The sequence below is a fragment of the Apteryx mantelli genome, chromosome 15 (genome assembly GCF_036417845.1).
Source record: "Apteryx mantelli isolate bAptMan1 chromosome 15, bAptMan1.hap1, whole genome shotgun sequence".
Classification (NCBI taxonomy): Eukaryota; Metazoa; Chordata; class Aves; order Apterygiformes; family Apterygidae; genus Apteryx; species Apteryx mantelli.
Genome location: NC_089992.1, coordinates 20544688 through 20565378, shown reverse-complemented (window position 1 = coordinate 20565378; position 20691 = coordinate 20544688). Strand labels below are relative to the sequence as shown.

General features: G+C 34.8%; 1 protein-coding gene across 1 annotated transcript in view; it reads left to right on the top strand.

Annotated features, from left to right (window-relative positions):
* VPS13C (vacuolar protein sorting 13 homolog C) overlaps nt 1–20153 on the top strand; it is a 105343-nt gene extending 85190 nt beyond the window's left edge. Inside the window, exons 72-83 of the mRNA XM_067305368.1 lie at nt 1042–1178; nt 1430–1511; nt 1923–2036; nt 2283–2358; nt 2989–3152; nt 4451–4496; nt 5258–5381; nt 5997–6111; nt 13464–13555; nt 14907–15030; nt 15296–15379; nt 18357–20153. Of these exons, the coding sequence (XP_067161469.1) occupies nt 1042–1178; nt 1430–1511; nt 1923–2036; nt 2283–2358; nt 2989–3152; nt 4451–4496; nt 5258–5381; nt 5997–6111; nt 13464–13555; nt 14907–15030; nt 15296–15379; nt 18357–18458 (1260 nt within the window). The 3' untranslated portion in view covers nt 18459–20153. The remainder of the gene's footprint in view (nt 1–1041; nt 1179–1429; nt 1512–1922; nt 2037–2282; nt 2359–2988; nt 3153–4450; nt 4497–5257; nt 5382–5996; nt 6112–13463; nt 13556–14906; nt 15031–15295; nt 15380–18356) is intronic.
* The last annotated feature ends 538 nt before the right edge of the window (nt 20154–20691 follow it).

Here is a 20691-nt window from a genome sequence, read left to right as displayed (position 1 = left end):
TACTGAATATACAAAAGACAGACATAAACCCCCAAACAGGTGGTTAAACTGTGGCACTCCTTTTTTTTTTTTTTTTTAAACATTTTACTGACTTTACTAGATTTCTGCTCTGTTAGCGAACACTTGGATCAGATTGTCATATTTTTTCCTAATGTGATTGTGCTTGGAAACTTATAAGAAGATGAAGCCAGGGAAAACACTGGTAGAACAAGACACTATTGTAATGTCTTAACGTTGTTCTCTGGCTAGTCTGATTATAGCTGTTGAAGAAATGCTTATAACTTTAAGTTTATCTTATATCTTTGACATGTCTAGGCATATTGCTTGTTAAGTACAGGAAAGGACTTTTCTCTCCTATTTTTTCCTTAATTCACTGACTCATCCAAATATACCAAAACACTGGATATTGGGAAGACTCAGAAATAGCTACATGGCCTATTGAAAAACAATCAAACTAACAAAACATAGTGAATCTTGAGAAATGTCAAATTTTACAGATTACTGCTATGCCCTCTTTTGAGGAAGTATAAAGGTGGAAGATCAGTTCTGGTGGTGAGCAAAGAAAAAGGAAATTCCTGCTGCCTCCCTTTTAAGAAAAGTGTGTGGATTTGTTCTAAAAAAAGGTGTCTTGCAATACTAAATGTTTATTCCTGTTCCACAGTGTTAATGATTGTTGTCTGAAATTTGTACAGAATATGTGATTAGTTGCAAAAATATGTACTAGACTAGTTAAGTAAATTGGAATTTAAAATTTAACTTGAACTTATAATTAAACTCCACCAATCTAATGTTATTTCTGCCATGGTCTAGATAGAAGTATACAGATGTAGCTGTAACAGAAGTTAAACTTTTTAGAGTAATTTGAGACTTATGTGGAATATAAATAAATATGCTACCAAAGTAACACCATTGTGAATTCAAGTGTGCTTGTTCAAATTGTACAGTTCCTCAAAGCAAATCAGCAACTATACTTCCTGCTGTTTCACCATTGTTTTTACACATGCACACAACCTATCTTTTTAAACATTTCTGTTTTGATAGTTGCATTTGAGTCTGTCTCTGGCTTCTGGTGTAGAAGCATCAGATAAGGGTGAAGAAATGATAGCTATCCATTCTCTGAATTTGCTGTTGAAAAGTATTGGAGCTACTCTGACAGATGTGGATGATCTTATTTTCAAGTAAGCTAATAAAGATAGTTAAATATATATTTTAAATAAAGCTATTGCACTCTTAATAACTGGGTCTATGTAAAACTTTGCTGACTTACACTAATATAAAGTGATACAGCCTTTGGGGAAAGGGAGGGATGGAGAAAAGATGTGGTTTTTGCATGTTTTCAAGGAAGTAGTGTTTCAGGGTCATCCAAGGAGAGAACTAATTGAAAAGAAGAAGAGTGTCTATAATGAAGCCTTGATTAATTGTCTTTCAGACTTGCTTTCTTTGAAATTAAGTATCAGTTCTACAAGAGAGACCAACTGATGAAGAGAGTTGTTAGACATTATAGCGAACAAGTAAGTTCATTTAGTCAAGCCTCCGCATGAATTTCTGAGTAAATATCTTCTGGAATGTTGAAAATAGGGAATGAAAGGGAAATAACACTAAAAGCTATTAATTTTTCTTATGTTCGGGGTAATGAAGTACGAATCTTGTGGCACAATACTGAAATATGAATACATAGTTCTGCAAATGGGTTTAAGTAGTTGTTTCTGTTCTTTATATATTTCTTCACCGCAGTATTCTAGTGGAGTTATTCATACATATCCTTGCATCTTTTGCCTAAGCCAGTCTTCAGCAGGAATACTTGAGTAGTCTAACATCTTACTTGGGTACTAATTAAAAAATTTACAAAGTTTTAAGTCTAACCTGGAAATACGTGTAACAGCTGTTAATAGCACTGTTCTTGTTTTTGCCTTTTTATTTAGCTCCTGAAACAGATGTACGTTCTTGTACTTGGGTTAGATGTTCTTGGAAATCCATTTGGCTTAATCAGAGGCTTGTCTGAGGGAGTTGAAGCTTTCTTCTATGAGCCTGTCCAGGTATGACTTCCATGAGTCTTCAGCCATGTATGAGTGGTAGGCTGATTTGAATATACAGGTGGAGTTGTAATTTGGTTGTCACTTTAATTTACACCCTGAACAATTAAGAAAGCTGTAATATTTTGTTAATTTGAAAAAAAAATCATTTTCAAGTAATTTAACTCTTACCAGTGTAAAGGACTTGCTGGTGGTTCAGGTTGTATAGGCGTATACTTTTCTGTTACTCATAATAAGGTTAATTTTCAGGGAGCTGTTCAAGGACCTGAAGAATTTGCTGAAGGCTTTGTAATTGGTGTTAAGAGTCTCCTTGGACACACAGTGGGTATGTACTGTAGTGTTACACTTTTGATAAATTATATTAACTCACAGATCATGTTTGTAGAGGGTTTTTTTTCCTTATTTTGAAGAGAAACATTTTTAAATATCTATGGTAATTTTTTTGGCAAGTATTTAAATTTGCCGAAGGGTATTGCCAGTACCCACATTACAGATCATTCATACCTAACTAATTTGGGAGGTTCTAAATCTCTATTTTGTTAGATGAGGAAGCATATTAGAAAGCATTGTGTGTATATTTTGTAGCATGCTGAGGATGAATAAGGAAAGTAATTTTAATGGTCCTAAAATGTTATACTGAGGAGTATGCTTAGGACAAATTATTGTTACAGTTAACTTGCATGTTTATTTAGCTATGTATTACAGCAATTAGAGCATACTAGATGGAATCTGATTTCCTATATAACGTGCTGAAGTAGTTTAAGAGTTATCTTTTGCTATATTTATAGATTTCAGGACAGATTCTGGAGTCTTTTCATAAGAAAACCCAATAGTCGGTCTGTGTAAATTAATAATACCTGAATTTATTGCAAAGAGAAACCTTGGTTCGTTGTGTGTTGCTGGCTGTTAAATTGTAAAAGAACAGTAACTTCTGCTTTCTGCTTTGTTGCATCAGGTGGTGCAGCAGGGGTGGTGTCTAGGATCACTGGTTCTGTTGGAAAAGGTTTGGCTGCTATCACTATGGACAAAGAATATCAGCAGAAACGGAGAGAGGAAATGGGTCGTCAGCCTAAAGATTTTGGTGACAGTCTGGCCAAGGGAGGAAAAGGCTTGTTACGGGTATAAATTTGAAGATCAGTGTATGATATGCTGATGCTTAATCCATGCTTGAAAATCATAAGTAATATACAAGCAAGTTTGATAATGTTGTCTTTGGCTTTATCAGTTCATAAACTAAACAAAAATGACCAACAGGAAGTCAGTTTATAGGAGACTCAGTGTCTTGGATCCATTTTGGTGTTTAAGGTTTTGTAGCTCTTCAACTAGAATTGTAGATAGGGCCTCAAAAAGGAAAAGCATAGGAAGTCTCACCAATTTCTCCTGTGATTTATGTACGTAAATCCATTGTTACTCATGTTCAAAGAATATGTTACCCAGTTAAAGTAACTGTGTCCCTAGGTTACCTTGCAGTCAGTTCTGTCAGTAAGGTGAGTTGGCTGCCAATCATCCCTGGGCACATGTTCTGTGATAGGAATGGCTTTCTACAATGAGGTCTTATAAAAACTACAAGTTTTTCTTGACTTAGTTTTATGCAAGTTCTATTTGTGATTAGATCCTTCTAAGTACTGCATCAGGTTGCAGAATTTTTTCTGAAATAGGGGCCTCTATACAAACTCTGTCTTTTTTGGTATCTGAAGTCAGGAACCTTTTCTGGTCAATGAAACGCCGCATTTATTTCTAGCTACAATCCTAAGTATGAGACAACCCTGATGGAGACAATTGCTGAGATCTGTATTACCTGAATGCGAATTAGGTATCCTAAAAACTTCTATCACTTGCCCTTCAAAATAAAAACAGTCAGCTTATTTCTAAGTAATTATAAGTTATAAATATTGAGCTGTTGCTTTTGATCCTGTTTGCTGACAAATTCAAAAATTGCCTCTCTGGATTTTTGTTCTTCCACCTTAGTGTTGTTAAACTCCTTTAATTTAAAGTCTATAACAGAATTACTTGATGTTAATCTTGAATATTTGGTGTCACTCATTCCTGACAGGGAGTTTGGGCAGTATGGACAGCTTTCTGTTAGTAGTGAACATGAAATGGTGGCTTTCTTAATTATTACAAGAAGGGCTACTCTACAAAAAATGTGTTAGTCTTTGTTGCCAGCATAAATGTTCATTCATCTATTCATTTCCTGTCTTTTGCCTTCTTTCTTTTCCCTTTGTTAGCGTGTTCTTAAGAATTAAAAAAACAAAACAAAACCCCCAAAACCAAAAAAAACACCACCAAACCCCATTATTTCTGATATTGAACTTGGCTAAAAGTTGTAAAATGAAGGATGAGAAACACTTGATTACCCAACCAGACTATAGTATTCCTATCTCTAAGTAAGAATTTAATTCTGTTCCTTGTTTTAGGGTGTTGTTGGGGGTGTGACTGGCATAATCACTAAACCTGTAGAAGGTAAGCACAAAGGTTGCAATGCACTGCTTAAAAATTAAATTGTAAGATACTGAAAAACTGTTTAAGTTTAATAAATATAGATGTAAATGCGGTGATCCTGAAGCATAAGATTATTTTTTATTTTTATTTGAAATGCCACCTTACGCAATAATATACTTGCATATATTTATAGCTGTTAACTTATTTCATCTAAATAAGGAGTGGTTGTCACTGAATATTTTGTTGGGCTTGCTGTAGTACCAAGTTCATTGTTTAAAGCTAGAACAAAGATAGTAAAAATAATAAAAATAAATAAATAAGCACCAACAGAAAAAGCTTTAGCAATTAGAACATTTTCCTTACAGTATCCAATAATACAAATGGCACATAGATATATTAGATGCTGAGTTAATATATTGCCGTACTGCAAAAATGATGAACAATTAAAATGACGTGTTCATTAGAGATGACAAATGTCTCATTCCTAATTCACTCTGTTGGTACTCCAAAGGTTGGGGGAAGGGGAGAAATCTTAATAAACAGATCTGGTTTTATGGTTGGGATCAATATGTATTTTTGTGAAGGCTGTTACGTTATCAGTATGATTGTCTGTAATCATTTGCTTGAGGCTATTTCCTCTACAAAGCAGTCCTAATGCAGGTTGGAGCAGTAATGGTTTAATTCTGTAATTAAACAGGCTGGTCATTTAAAACAATCTCAATCCCAGTCTCTCTCTCTCTTTTTTTTTTTTGTTTTTAATTTAATTTTTTCTTCTTTTAAAGGGGCTAAAAAAGAAGGTGCAGCTGGATTCTTTAAAGGAATTGGAAAGGGGCTTGTAGGAGTCGTAGCCCGCCCAACAGGTGGCATCGTAGATATGGCAAGCAGTACCTTCCAGGGAATTCAAAGGTAAAATGTCAAGGGGAAGTTCTGGACTAGTCAGTTCAGCTGAATTCTCCATGTGCTGGGCACCAGATGGTGAAGAAATCTGGTACTGACACAAAATTATTTGCCTTAATTGCAATATGCAGTAGAATGTACAGTATTGGAGGTGCTTCCAGTAGTAGCCTGTCATGAATGCGTTTTGCCATAAAGTCTAAAAATTGCTGCTTCAGAATACGTCTTGCAGTGTTGTGGTTCAGGTAGGCAACAACTAGCCAGTTGTCTCCTTTCGTTCCCTTCCCCTCAAGCTAATGAAGTTCATATGAAAAACCTAAATAAAACAACACCTAACTGCAAATTTTGCTTTTGAAATAGGTTTATGTACTCCTGAATACAAATATCTAAATATTATTTAAACCTATTGTGAAAAACAGACCACTGGAATTTTAGGAGGAAATGTTGTCTGTTTGAAATTCAGTTAACTGCGCATCAGGGACTTTCTGTGCTTTAAGCACAGCTTTGGAAAGTATTGTAAGAAAAAGTAGTGCTAGAAAAAGAATTTGAGGAAACAGCAGGCAACATGAGTATGAAACTCAAAACGGTAGTAAACTTACTAGGGTACTGTTCTGCTGTCTCTGGCAGGGTGGCAGAATCAACTGAAGAAGTTTCTAATCTCCGTCCTCCACGTCTTATTCATGAAGATGGCATCATCCGGCCGTACAATAGAGTGGAAGCTGAGGGTTATGATTTATTTGAGGTATGACCTTGCACTGTAAATAGTTAAATTTCTCTAACCTAAAGGATTCAATAAGGGATCGTATTAGAAAAAAACTGCTGGGATCTATGGCAGATATTATCTGTAGCTAAAATTTGACAGCCTATTTCATTAGCAAGCCTCTATAACAAACAAGACTCAGTGTTAGTATTAAACGGAATATACTGGAGAAACTGCAACATTACTGTTAAATGGTCTTCCACACATTATGTTCATTAATTGCTCGTCTCCTGCTTGGGAAAGAAGTCACTTTTAGAACACTTTAAATATGTGGAAACACTGACACTCAGTTCTAATATTTTGCTTAGAAACAGAGCTAAAGCAGGTTCACAAACTAAGCAATTCTTAAATGGAATGAATAGAACATGAGTTACTTGGTATGTAATGCAATTTCAGTAATTTTCTTTGGTATCAGCAGTTGCAAAATCTGCATGAATTCTTAAAATATCACCTTTTTGTTTTTTCTTGTGTTGTTCTTAATGCTAATATGTCATAGCTACAGGCATCATATGGTCATCTAGCCTCCTTCCACATCTGGATGTGGCTAGCGCATGGAGAATGAATAATAGTTGTTTCATGTTCCAGATGGTTGGAATCCAGTTAAATTATATTTCAACTTATTTTAGGTAAATTTCTTAAAATTTACCTAAAAATATTTATTTTATTGATAAAAAGTTAGTGTGAAATAACTACATATATTACCATTTTAAAACTAAAGCCTGTATATTTGCTACTTCCTTCTAGATGTCAGTTTTAATCCTTATTTTTCAGTCTATTTCTAATGTTTCTCTTCTTTCTCTTTCTTTCCTGGCATTCGCAGCAAGAACTGGAATAATGGAGTAAACATTTTCCTTATTTTTTCTTGATTTTTCTTCATGGTCTTTTATCTGCCTTAAGTATTTATATTAAGGACATGATTCAATTTAACATCTTCCCACCCACTCCCCCTACCCCCAGTCACTCATGTCTTTTCTATGTAGCAGTTAAACAAAACAGCATTTCATGTTGTCTGGACTAAGAGGGGGCAAAAAAGAAACTTGAGTGACCATCTGAAGTGAAGTTACATGAATGAGGAAGATAAGAGACATAGGGAGCTTTTTCATTTGTTTTTCTAAGAGTGTTTAGCCCCTTATGTATGGGAGCTGCTGAAGGCACTTGAAAAAAATCAAGAGTAGGTGTTGAGTTTGTTCATTTGTTAGTGTTGTCTTGGAGCTGGGACTTTAAAAGAAGAGAGAGAGCAATATTTTGATACTTGTGCAGAATTGATGGTGTTGAATAGAACTTTCTTATGTGAAAATGCTTGCTTACAATTTCATGATATAGAAATACTGTTTCTATATAAATTTTAAGAAAACTTGTATACGTGGTTTCTGTAAGATGCCATAGGCCTTCCATTTACACATCTGATGAACCACCATGACTTCAAGTAAACACTAATACTTCTTTTTCTTAACTGTGAAATTCTCTCTCTCTCTCTCTCTCTCTCTCAAAAAAAAAAAAAAAAAAAAAAGGCTCAGTTGACTTTGGTTTCATTCCCAGAATCTTCTGGGGCTTTTCTTTTCAACATATTTAAATGTAAGCTTACAGCTATTAACATAAATTGATATGTGGAGATACATATATACACACATACACATATATATATATTTTTTAAGCAAGTGATGCCATAAATCTTACTTTTAATACCACACCTTATAAATTAACAAACTAAGCTTAACTAGGAGCAAATCATTTACTTATGAATAAACATGAATAAACTTTGAGCAGAGACATCTCTCTGCTCATGTCATTCTTGAATATATTGGCCAACAGTCAGCTTTGCTTTTCAACTTACATTATTAACAACCCCCACGTATTTTTAATTTAGCTAATTAAGTGAAATTAAGTCATTGTATTGTTAAGTAAAACAGAAATATTTCTTAATGTGATGATAATTTGGGTTGCAATATTTTTCAGAAATGTGCTTCCTGTTGCGTTATATTTTTTCCATCTCTCAGAAAGGAAAAGGTAGCACAAATAACACTGGAAATTGGATATCATGCGGTTTTTGCACATCTAATATTTGTATTTTTCTTAGACCTAATTTGTGTAGATCAGAATTGAATATTAACCAAAAAAGAATCCTATGCGTAGCTCTCTAAATATAGTTTCTTCCTCTCAGTAGTCTGTTAATTGAATAAAGCTTTTTAAATTCGCTCTGATTTTGATTTTATACTAGAGGTTGGTGTTAGAGGAGGTTTTGTTTTCTAATATAAATTCTAAACAAGGTGGACAGTGTCTTTACAGGAAATGGGATATTTTAGCAGGGAAGATTAGTTGGAAGATCAGTTCATTTGCCTTCACAAACTTACTCCCCAATAACTCAGTTTATGTTCCATAAGCAGCTCAGTTCATAGGTGCTAGTTCTGTTTATTTTTGGATCCAGGTATGACCCACTATGACCAGTACTGTCCCAGCACCCTCTGATCTTTAACTCACTGTGTCATTCCCCCTCCAAAAAGAGCTAGAGAACAAGCTTGCTTTGTTTACAAATGGACTATTGCAATATGTAAATTTGTCTGGACTATTTCCTGTATTTGCCTGCATTCATGGCTTCATGATACTCACTGTCTGCCTTACGAATACTGGCCCAGAAATTATTCTCCTATATATGTTGTAGAAGTTATTTTCAAATACCTTTCTTGCCCCCATTATATACTTTTGGAGTTTTTTGTCTGACTGTATATCATGCCTGATTCCTGCACTGAATTTTACTTCATTAAATTGATTGATTAATCCAAATTCATCTGAGAAAGCTCTGCCTCTAGCCTGCTGCTCCAGCCATAATAACGCCTCCGCTCAGGTCCCTTCACAGACTTTGTCATTTGTATTAAATTAAAGGTGACTTTCCTCAGTTGACGGGAAACTTGTGTTTCATGGTTCCTTCCTCTCCAAACACCCTGCTCTTGCATGTCTTCTAGCTCTCAACTCCTTCCCTTTTCCGTGGGGAAGGGTTAGGTAGTCACTTTTTGCTTTTGAGCTCATTCTTCTACAGATAGTTTGTTTTTAATGTTTCACTTTAATGCACATGTCCTTTAAAAATAAATAGACGCTTACAAGTGTGAAACCCTCAGGAATGATCCCTTAATACTCTCCAGTGGTTTGGGGGGGGGGAGGGGAAAGCCTTAGATAAAAGCAATCTCATATTTGAGAGAGATATGATGACATAGATCTTAGAGCTCTGCTTATGACGATTTTATGTGTAAATCTTGCAAGATGAGCCATTTTTTTCCCACTCAGAAGTTTTGTTTTTGCAGAAAAAGTTCAGCAGCCAGATCAGGTAGTTCAGTTCACATCGGTAAACTGGTGGTTAGTGCATTTTCCAAGGGGGTGCTACATCTAATGCATATGGACTATAGGGGGATCTGCTCAATAACTTCAAAACCTTTAAAGTCAAATTTGGTGTCTGGCAAGCCATGTCTCTAGTTCATGCGCAGTCAGGCTTAGGGGTGTAGAATGCAGTGTGTTAAACATAAATGTGCAGCATGTACCGTTGGAGAAATCAAAGAAGAAATACAGTAACTCTAGGAGAATTGATTCTCAAGAAATAAGATTTCATCGATTTCTTTTTTTATCTTTGGATGAGTGTTTGTAGATGATGAGATTTGCTAGAACAGGTGATGCCTTTGGCTTTGTTAGCCTGTGCTTTTTAGAATGCAGGTATTGCTTCCTGCTTGGGTACGGAGAGGCAGCACTTGGGATCTGACACGATGTGATTCGTGGTACTGATGCCTGTGGCTTTACTTGGTTTCATTTCCCCTTTTAAAACATGGGGCTTTATAAAGAATGCTGACACTTTCTTTATGAATAATAAGGTGGGCAGACAGTGTTGTGTAGCAGAGTGAATACTAAGCTACATTTCAAGAAACTGCAGGTTCTATTCTTGGTTGAATCACTGCTCTGCTGTGTAAATTCACACTAGTTATTTCATTTCCATGTGAAATAAGAATGAGTTGAATTTCTTCTTGCATCTCTGAGGAACAGAGTTTAATAGAAACTTTTACTTTAGTAACATACTGTATGTAAAATCTAAAAGTATTATCAAAATGGTTTCCAATGTTACTGAAATCAGGCTTTCTCTCCAAAGTTTTGAGTCCAAATAGAGAAACACACTTATGAGTAAATCCCTATTTAAATATGTGGTATGTCTCACTTTTTTATATCCAACAAAAGGGTTCAGAATATAGGTTTCAACCTTTGAATTGCAGTCTAAAATGGTGGTATTTTTCAATTTCCTTTATTTTTACTTGTACTTTTAAAATAGCTATGATTCTGTGATCAAATTTGAGATCACATTCTGATTTTTGTTCCGTATAGCCACCTTTTTTACAGCGTTTTGAAGAGATGAGCAGATTTTTATAGCAGTTTTTCCATTTTGTGAATGTTTTGTAGTATCAGAAAGTTTTAAGATGCTCAGAAAGTGACATTTTTTACAGAAGATGGGGACCCTGTATTTTTTTTTGGTGGCAAATGCTGATTTGATTAAAAAAACCCATCATGTTATTGGGGAGCAAATCCAGGAAAACTGTGCTCTTGATATAAACTCTTGAACTTTTAATCCACCTTTGAGTTTAAAGGCTTTTTTTGATCTATTGCAGTATATGATGATACTTCAAGGTATTTGTTAAATTTTTAAATGTATGAAAATAAAATGCAAATATAAATAAAGGTTAAGCCTGTTTTAATTGATTCTGATGTAAACTGAACAAACAGAAGATCTTTCTGCTTATATTACTCAAACTGTATAAAATCCTTAGCCTGCAAATGGTTGATCATAAAAAGATAGACATAGTAAAGTTTAGCTTTTATTGTCATTTTATCAGTTTATGGTTTCAGCTATTTAAATTGCTAAGAAAAGTTATCTTTACAGGGAATAACTGGCAGTATACAGACCTTTTGCTCCTTCTTTCATTTTAAGAATATTCACACTAGTTTATCAGAAAGAACTTAAGAAATTTACTGTTATTTAGAGGCTGAATTCCACAGTAATGGCAGTAAACTGAAAACCAAACGTGATCTTATTTTGCTATGAAGATCATCAAATTGACTTTGGGGCATCCAGTAACAAGCACTTGCTACTCTTTGATGTGAGATTCATGCTTTTTGCTTCCAGACAGATGATCTGTGGCATTCATTCTTTGTTTCCTCATGTTCTTACACAGAAGCTGCACATGTTCCTTTAAAACAGATTGTACAACAAAAAAGGTAGTTGTGTTGGCTTAGAGAGTCTTTGTTCATTTTTGCTAATTAAACATCACTTACAAGTGGACTGTGTAAATTGTAAAGATTTTGTGCACTGATTTAACATTCTTAGTTGAAGAGGGTTGAATAGAAAGATGTGTAACTACAGCAACTGTGTCAATCAATGTCTTGGCACTACTAAGATTTTTTTTTTTTTTAAATAATGGAGTAGACATTTGAGAGGTATATACTGTAGATTAAATTTCAGCATCACAGTTGACTTCAGTGTGTGGCAATAGTTGAAAGCTTTTGAGCTTAGCAATAAATGGTTTTACTTTGTGACCTAGAAGGACTGTAGTAATTTGAGTTTCTGTAACACCTTCTATTAATGACATAATTTTTGAATATAAAGGGCTTGTGGCTGTCAGGAAACCTAACTAGGTTTGTGACACTGACTAGGCTTGTATGTTTTTTGACTACTGCACTGGAGTCCTGTGCTTAAGTTTCCTGAGTAGCAATGGAATCCAGATGCTTTCTAGGCTAGACTCTTAGGTTCAAGTGTTGCTATGCACGTCCTCCTTCTAACACTTGTTTCCAAGGCTGAGACCATATAATCTCACTGGTCTATTGTTGACACTTCTACACATTCTCTAGTTGCTTATGAATAGCTTTCATGTAATTCCAGCCTTCCGGATGGTAACAGGAGTGAGTCTTTTAAGGGATTCCCCCTTGAATGTTCTTTTGGTGGCTAGTTTTAGATGTATGTGTGATGTATGACATTGCTACCGCGGTAGATGTGCTGCACAGAGAATTCATGATCTCAGACAGTTAACAAAACCGGCATACAGATAAGATTCCTTAGAAATGATTACATATTACAGTGTACATGGCAATTACAGTCTGAATGTGAGTTCTAGCAACCTTTCGCTAATACTTGAAATGCATGCAAGATTTTACCAGAAATCATATATTTAATACCAGCAGATCATTTCTGTCCTGAAGATTAACATTCATTCGAACTAGTAACCCAAGTATATTTTCCCATAACACATAGGGGTTAAAAGCAGGCAACAAATTAGCTTGGACAGAAACACACTGCCTACTTACTAAGAAATTCATAGAATGAGAAGTAGTAGTCTGCGCAGATTGCAGATGCAGTTTGAGGTTGGGTGCCCACTTGTGATGCATTACTCATTTCTTAACTTTTGTCTTTTTATAAATTTTCACATGACATTTTGATGCATATCCATTTCGCACAGATATATTGATATATCTAACTGAATCCTCTTGCCTATTAAGCCAGCATTATTGTGAGCTTGATTTAAGTCAACTGCAAGACACTTTTCCATGCTGCTATTTAGAGTTGATGGAATGCTGTAAAATTCTGGTGCTTTTTGTGACATGTTGCAGAAAACATTACACTTAAGTTAAACAGCAAGTGTAGAATAGGAAATCTGAAAAAATGCTTAATCCAAAAATTAATAAAGAACCTAAAAATAGCTGGGAAGCACTTAAATACATTTTTATTTGAAACTTTTCTATCTCCATATTCACATAGTTTGTCACTTGAGTTTTAGTTGTCTAAAAGAAACATGGAATGAGAACAGTAATTTGATCTGCATTTTATATCTTCCCTTGTATTTTGGATCTTTAATAAGCTTTTCTGTCTGGCACTTCAGAAGCCTGACCTTGTGGTGTATTGAGTATTTGTAACTTGATAGCTTCTTGTTTTTATGGGTCTGGGTCATGCCCTGTATTCCTTAAAGATACTGTCACAGGATTTTCACTCTTTAATTATGCCTGCAAGGAGGGGCATAGAGAATGAGAATTACTAAATGGTAAAAAAAAAAAAAGAGAGAGAAATGTTAAGAAAAAGGAGTGAAAGCTGACCAGTCCGGTAGTCTAATGGCACTGCAGCGTCACTGTTCCACCTGCCGAGTGGAAGAGAACAGGCGTTGCAGTGACTCAGCTTCAGGAGTGAAAACACTTTGAGAGGCTGCCTTTAAAGAACCAGATCAACTAGGTAACCTTTTTTTAAAGGCTTTTGAATTTAAAACACTGTTCTGAGTTTTTTTTTTTTTATGGTCCAAATATTTTTTCATTTTCTGTTTTAGAAATTGCACATCAGAAAGCTAGAAAGAGAGAGCTATCGATACCACTGTGCACTTCCAAGAGGCAGAAGGGCAAACCTTCTTGTTACCAATAGGTATGAAGTTTTGAAGACTCCCTAAAAGCTACTATTGGGTTCAGCTTGGGGATCAGGCATTTGGATAAGTCTAAAAAATAAATTTATTACCATTCTCTGTGCATGTACTTTCCTTAACTTTTTTCTTCTTCTTGATTTTACAATTTATTTCCTTTATGGAAACTGTAAAATGACAATCAACTCTTAAATGATGTTGATACTAAATACTAATTTAGGAAGACATTTTAATTGACTCAGGGGTGTGATGTTTGCATCATACTGAAGGTAAAAAGTACTCATTTGTTTTCTTTGCTTCTGACTTTTTAAATTAGCTTGTGCTAAGTCTTTAAAGTCAAACCAGTCTTTTAATAATGCGTATTTTTACAGTCTTGTTTAATTAAAAGTTACTCTAACTGGAGTCTTAAATTTTTTTTATACAAGTATGAAGTAATATTAAACTCCTCAGGGGATTTTTAGAATGAAAGGTGTTACTAGTCTCAGACAATCAGTTTGAGGAATCAAAACTTTGTAAATATATTTAGATAACGAAAAGGAGCCTATGGATTATGATCTCCACATGCCAAACATCACTGATTTTTGACCTTCCTGAACATGTGTCATAGGCTTATCCATGAAGAGAGACTAAGAGGCAGCCCATGGGGTTTGTCTTTAACTAGCCCACCTCAAAATTTATGCTGCAATAGAACAAGCTTTTTCAAGATACTACCACAGTCTTTTAATGATAATTTTTGGTGGCCTACTTATTTGCTGCTTTAGCTCAATGTGTGCTTTTCTCCTTATCCTACTTTCTGTCCACATGCATAAAAGTTCTAGGTTAATTCTATTCAAGACTGCTTTTGTATTGATGTGCTACATCAGTGCTGTACTGGTGCTGACATTTGAGCCCTAAAGTAATTAGGATGCAGCTAACTAGCAACTGTAAACTTTAGCAACTTTATCTGTCAGTCTAACTTCTCTGCATTTGTGTCACTGTGTAGCCAGTAGTTAGCTGTCTCACTGCCCTCATCTGGTGTAGGCTGGCTGTTGTGCACTGGTTTGAATTAACTGAAAATCCTCTAGCAATCAACTGTGGTAAAATGTTTGGATTTGGAGGGAGCGGGGTGGGTTTTAATTAACTTTTCTGTTGCATACCATGTTCTAACATAAATCATCTATAAGACTGATGGACAAAGTAGTCATCTTAAAGTCCTTAAGGAAATCTAGTCCCTCAGTTATTGAGTGGCTATTTTTGATTCATGCAGAAAATGCCTTCTCAAACTAAGTTCTGTTCTTTGTTTTGTTTTGTTTTCTGATAAGATTATGGTTCAAGGGAAAATGGAATATGACTCAGTGTTTTTTGTCTTCTGAACAGGAGAGTGATATATGTAAAAGAAGTGGAAATCTTAGGCCATTTAACAACAGAGTGGGATTATTTATTTGAAGATTTTACACACCGTCCCTTTTATGAAGCAAGTGTGCTAAAAATCACTGTTATGGTAAGAGAAGCGTGTAATTTTTTTTCATTTAATAGTGTTTATTGAGAGGTCTAAACATAATCCTAATTCTTTTAAGGGTTCTAACTGCTAGCTGTGGAACTATGAGAAAGGAATTACTTCAGATTTTTTGGAAGTATGGGTTGGGTTGGATAGAGGCCATGTAGAAATCTAATTTGAGGTTGACTTTCAAGTCATTTCAGTATCAGATTCTGCATTCTTGTCATGTGAGTCATCCAAACTACATTTTTGTTCTGTTCTGCAATAGGATCAAGGGATGTTCCAAAGGAAGGACAGTATGGGTCGCGAATGCATAAAGACAATTCAGCTTCAGGATGAAACTACAGCAAAGGTATATTCTTTTCTTTTTTCTTCCTTTATTATGTTTTTAACAGTTGTTGAAACTCAGAATGTCGAAAAGACAGTAACATTTAGAGACCAGGTATAGAATGGACTGTTGTACCTGGGGACTGGTTACCATACTTTCTCATTAAAAAATTATTTTAAGTTGCAGTAGGATTAGACAGGTTAAAGCATTCAAGAAAGTATATGCAATAGTAGATTAGGGTTGAAGTTACATTGTCTTATGCTTCATGTATCAAAGTGCAGTAAAAGAAAATTCAAATAATGGGCTTGGTTAACTTCATTATGGTCTCAAGGATTCAATGTACCTCTGAATTCTGCTGCCCCCTCATTATTTCAAGAGCACTGTGTTTGCCCATTAAGTGTATGTTCGTGTGAAAAGACTTTCTTGATTTTATTTTTTTTCTCTCCCCTGATTTTCTACCATTTATCTGTAAATGTTCATGTTGCTGGGGAAGCTGATGTATTTTGGGAGTTCTTGTCATGTGGATGGTTGAGTCCTGTAGCTAACTCACGTGGGCTAACAAATTTTCTAAATTGCAAGGTAAACAATACTTCAACAAAGGAAGAATTTGCCTAGAAAACTACATGTCTCACTGTGTATTTGTATCGGATCATGAGGGAGGAGGAGTTTTCCCCTGATCGCAAAAATGGGATCAGTTAGGTTCACAGCATGTTGGAAGAGACTTAATATTGTAGTTCCAGTAAATGGCAAGCCAGCAGTCAGAATATGGGTCAAATTGCTCCTATTTAACTGAGTAATCCATCCCAAAGAATGGAGTGGACTGGGCAGGAAAAATACATGCTGTCATTTTAAAGCATCTTCTTACATACTGGAACAATATATATTTTCTTCACAGTTTCTTTTCTAAAGAGAAAGTTCCTTCAGCAGCTTCTTATGCCCTGCCTTCCAAATAGAGCTTTTGGCTGACTTGTTTAAATACTTTCAGTTTGTCTGCATCTTTTAATGTCATGACCAAAGCTGGGGCAATATACAATGTCTGTAGGCCACACCACACAGAGAGGGACAACTTGTGTGTTTGATTCTCTTAAAGGCTTTTTTGTCACTGCCTAACAACTTGTTCCTTTACTGGTATTTATGTACTGAAGATGAATTTTTTCTGTCCTGAAGTCTTTTTGTCTTTCATGGCTTTTTGTTGCTTGAGTTTATCAGTATTACTCTTCACTTTGCATCTCCCCTCTTTCCATTGATCCCACTTGTAAAACTATCCCAATTTTATAGGAGACCACAAAAAAGTATGCTTTACAAATAATTGTCATTTCTGTGATGGCTTCTGTAGTGTCCCATGTTAGCATGTGAAAATAATACGGAAGCAAAAGTTGTAAGATCAGATTAAGGTTATCTGCAACTTATTTGTTCTTTGTCTCCTTTAAAAACAAACAAAGATTTTGGGTTTTCCTTTTCCTAGTCCTCTGAGACTTTCCCCAGCCTTCCTGAGTTACCAGAAGTCCATAAGGGTTTGAAATACTTCATGTACTTTCTGATGAATATTGTCCAGCCATCCAGCTTGACTTATTCTTTATCTTTATATTCATTGTTATATGCCATTTATTGAAATCATGGGGAAAAAAAAACCACTCATAAGCATTTGAAACACTTCAGCTTTCAATAAGTGCTGAAAATTGTCAGGTAAAATCAGACTGACCATCCAAACTACCCCTACTTTCCTCTCTCTAGACATTTATTATGCATAACATATGTTTAATGGTAAACAGTCATGAGCACTAGGAATGGATACTTTGGAATTGAGGAATTAAATAAAAGTTATTGGTTTAATCATACTGCCTTGCTCAGTTAAACTCAGTTGGGCATTATTGTTTGGTTCTCTTTTAATTTATCCTTTTGTGGATTTCAGCTGTTTATCCAGTTTATCAAGAGTGTTTTCATTGTGAACTTTTGCCTTTATATCTTGTTTTAAGTACAATCCATGCTGCTTTTGTGTTTCCAGATAAGGTAATGCAAATGTTGATTTTTTTGGCCTGAACATAACCCCTTTCATAGCCCTTTACCTCAGGCTAGAACTAGTAGATGTAGGTGTGTGTGTATATGTGTGTGTGTATATATATATATATATATATATATATAATTTTTTTCCAAATCTTTTTTTAGAAGAGAAAAAATTATTTAATTTGATCTCTGATAGTAAATTTTCATCAAAAGAACCACCTTATTCCTATGGTCTTTAAACTTTCACCAAGATCATGTGTAGCAAAAGGAACAAAGGATATCGTGAGTTGATATACCTGCTAATTAGTGGATCTAGTACGTTGCAATACTTGATCTGTATGTTTTTTTAAAAGGCTTTTCAGCTCGTAGTAGGGGAAATTCAGCAAAGAGAGAGATGCATCCTCTTAAAGAGCTGCTTTGTGCTACTTTATTTTTGTATTGCATTATCTGCCTTGTATCTTTAAGAAAATCATTATGCTTGTGTTAGTGACCACTACATATGATGTGAAACGGCTATTTAAATGTCAATTGCTGCTGTTTTATGGTGTATTGTTGTTACTAAGATACTGGCTTTAGTTCCCGATTGTATAGGCTGACTTGCCATGAGTTTAGTGCTGATGAATTTAATGCTGGACCTTTGAAAGGCCTGACTTCAAAAGCTATTGAGTGCATATAGTATTGGAAATGTCACTTGCTTATCATCTGTTTATCTAGTTTAAGGTTTGTCTAGGTAAGCGTGAATAACATCACTAATGTTACTATTTGAAAAACCTGAGTAGATTGATGACATGACAGAAGCTTTTTCTGTGTTCAATATTATGCACATGAATCAGCAGCTACGTATCTAACTTAAGGCAGACAAACTGGCCAGCATGTATGTATGTACTAATGAATATTTGTTCAACTGGGTGTTTTTGGTAGCATCTTGTAGAAGAAAACTGCGGTTTGCACACACTAATTTTCTTCCGATTTTTTTTCCCAATGTGTTGCTTTACAGAGGGTTTGTTGTGCCATTGAGGAAGCCCAGGCAGCAAGAAAACAACAGAAGCTGGTGAAGCAAGCATCTTTGCAGTTGAAGAAACCACCAACACTATCTTGATAATGTCAGGATTTGTCGGGTTTGACCTTTGGTATGCAGTCTTATCCCTAAAATTGATTAGAAGCAACATGGAAGCATTATGCAGAAAATAAAGATAAAATACATCTGATGTCTTCCTTTGAAGTTAACTGTCATAAACGCTTTATTAAAAAAAACCTGTGCTGCTTTTCAAAAGTAATGGGAAGTATATGTTTAGGATAAAATGTTATTTCCAAAACTATCAATTTAATTACTCTGAAATAAACATCTAAGGCTTTAGAAATTACAGCTTTCTCTAAAAAGTTTTCCCACTCTGATTTTTTTTTTTTTATTTTTAGTGTCAAAAAATTCTTGTAAATTGATTCTGAAAAAAAGTGGTTACCAATTTGCACTCTAAGGTTACAGTTTACAAAGGGGTTGAAGTAATAGTGGTTCTAGCTTTTTGAAAACTAAAATGCTTATGTTATTAATTGAAACTAATTAAAAACTTCTGTTTTTAAACAGCATTTGCTTTAAATTAGAGGTGTATACACTTTAACCACTATAATTTCATCCATGTCTGTTTTGTGTCATGAAAATATTGCACCCTTGAGTAACATAAGAATGAATATGTATGAAAGAAATAGGCTATTGTTACATGGAGATGCTTACTTTGAAATCTGGTTGTTCACACTGTAAATGAAAATTTACACTTTATAAATGGAAAATATTATTTACTACTTGTCATGTGCATTAATATGGTTTTGGTTGTATCACTGTAAAGACTTCTCCAGGAGAAACAGTACAATACACCTTTTTTAGATGGCATTGTATGTCAAGGCTTAAACAAAAGTAATTTTCCATATTTCAGCGTATAGTTGTTTCACTGGAAGTGTGCTATCTAATTAAGCTAAAAGTCAGTTTTGACGCATTATTTTTGTGGCAATTTATTTTGCTGAAGACTGTTAGAGTCAATTTAGCAAGATATTTAAGCTTGTTCAAAGCATATGTCTAGTTTTTAATGGGATGACTAATTCCATTAACTTTATTGAAACAACTTCCATTCTTAGCACTAGGCACATACTACATAAGTAGCCTTCTGGATCAAAAACTATACGAGCAAACAGATTTTAGTTGAGTGATCAGTAAACTCAGTTCTTGCTGTCAATCTTTGGCTCTTGAATATGATATAATATGCCCTTGCATGTACTTACTCTTGTAAATATGCTCTTTCCAACTTACATAGCTTGGAAACAATCAGTGAATGATTTCTTCTTTTTATTTCATTTTGTACTAGCTAAATAGCTACCGATATTAACTTAGTAGCTAAAAATGAGAACTTTCTTGCATAAATCCATTCAGTAAGTGCAGCAATCATGAGACCTGGGCCTGGAATATAAACTGTCCATTGAGTGTTATGTTGATGGATTCTATAATAAACTTTGAAAGCGTACCTATGATCTCACCAAAATTAGGAAGCTTAAGATACTTGAAAGTATTCTGCCAAACAGAACTTCTAGAGAAAATCTGCAACCATGATTTTATTGCTTTTACACAGACAAGGTTATTAATATTGTTTAGTGCAATGGAAAAAATGTGTTATAACCTTTAACTCCGTGATATCACTGGTTTTCTAGAAAGTCCTGCTTAAACGTTAACTAAATTAGCTGACAAGGTTGTGTATATTTCAAGCCCCATGTTAAAAAAGTATTGATAATAAATTTTTATATGCATTTATTTGTGGTATGCTTTTAAATGACACTGTTTCAAAAATAAAATACTATCATATGGTATTGATTTGCCACATGATGCTAGCAAAGTCTGGGAAAACTGTTGTACTACTGTACTGCACAAGAGCTATATGCAGCCCAGCATTTCCTTCAGCTTCTTGTCTGGCATGTAAAGGATAGTTCATATGTGTACTGTCTCTTAACTCTGGTTGAAATGGGTGATTTCATTTCTGCCTACTTTTAGTGCATGTCTGGAAGGTACCTTGTGCCTTTGTTTGGGTAGAGAATTGGAGCTTAAAATGGTTCTGATGACAGGTTTCTGAATCAGTCTTCTGCTTTCTTCAGTTCTGTACCTCTCTTCCTCATTCTTACTTGTAAGCTTTGTGGGTTGAATTGTAAACAATTGATATTGTTTTCTCACTTTATATGTAAGTAAATACAGTGAAATAACTCCCTATTTAAACAATCTGAAGAAGCAGTAGGGTTTTATAGAACATCTTTTGGTTTTAAAATTCATGTGTCTGCTGTTTCGGTTGCTAGCAGAA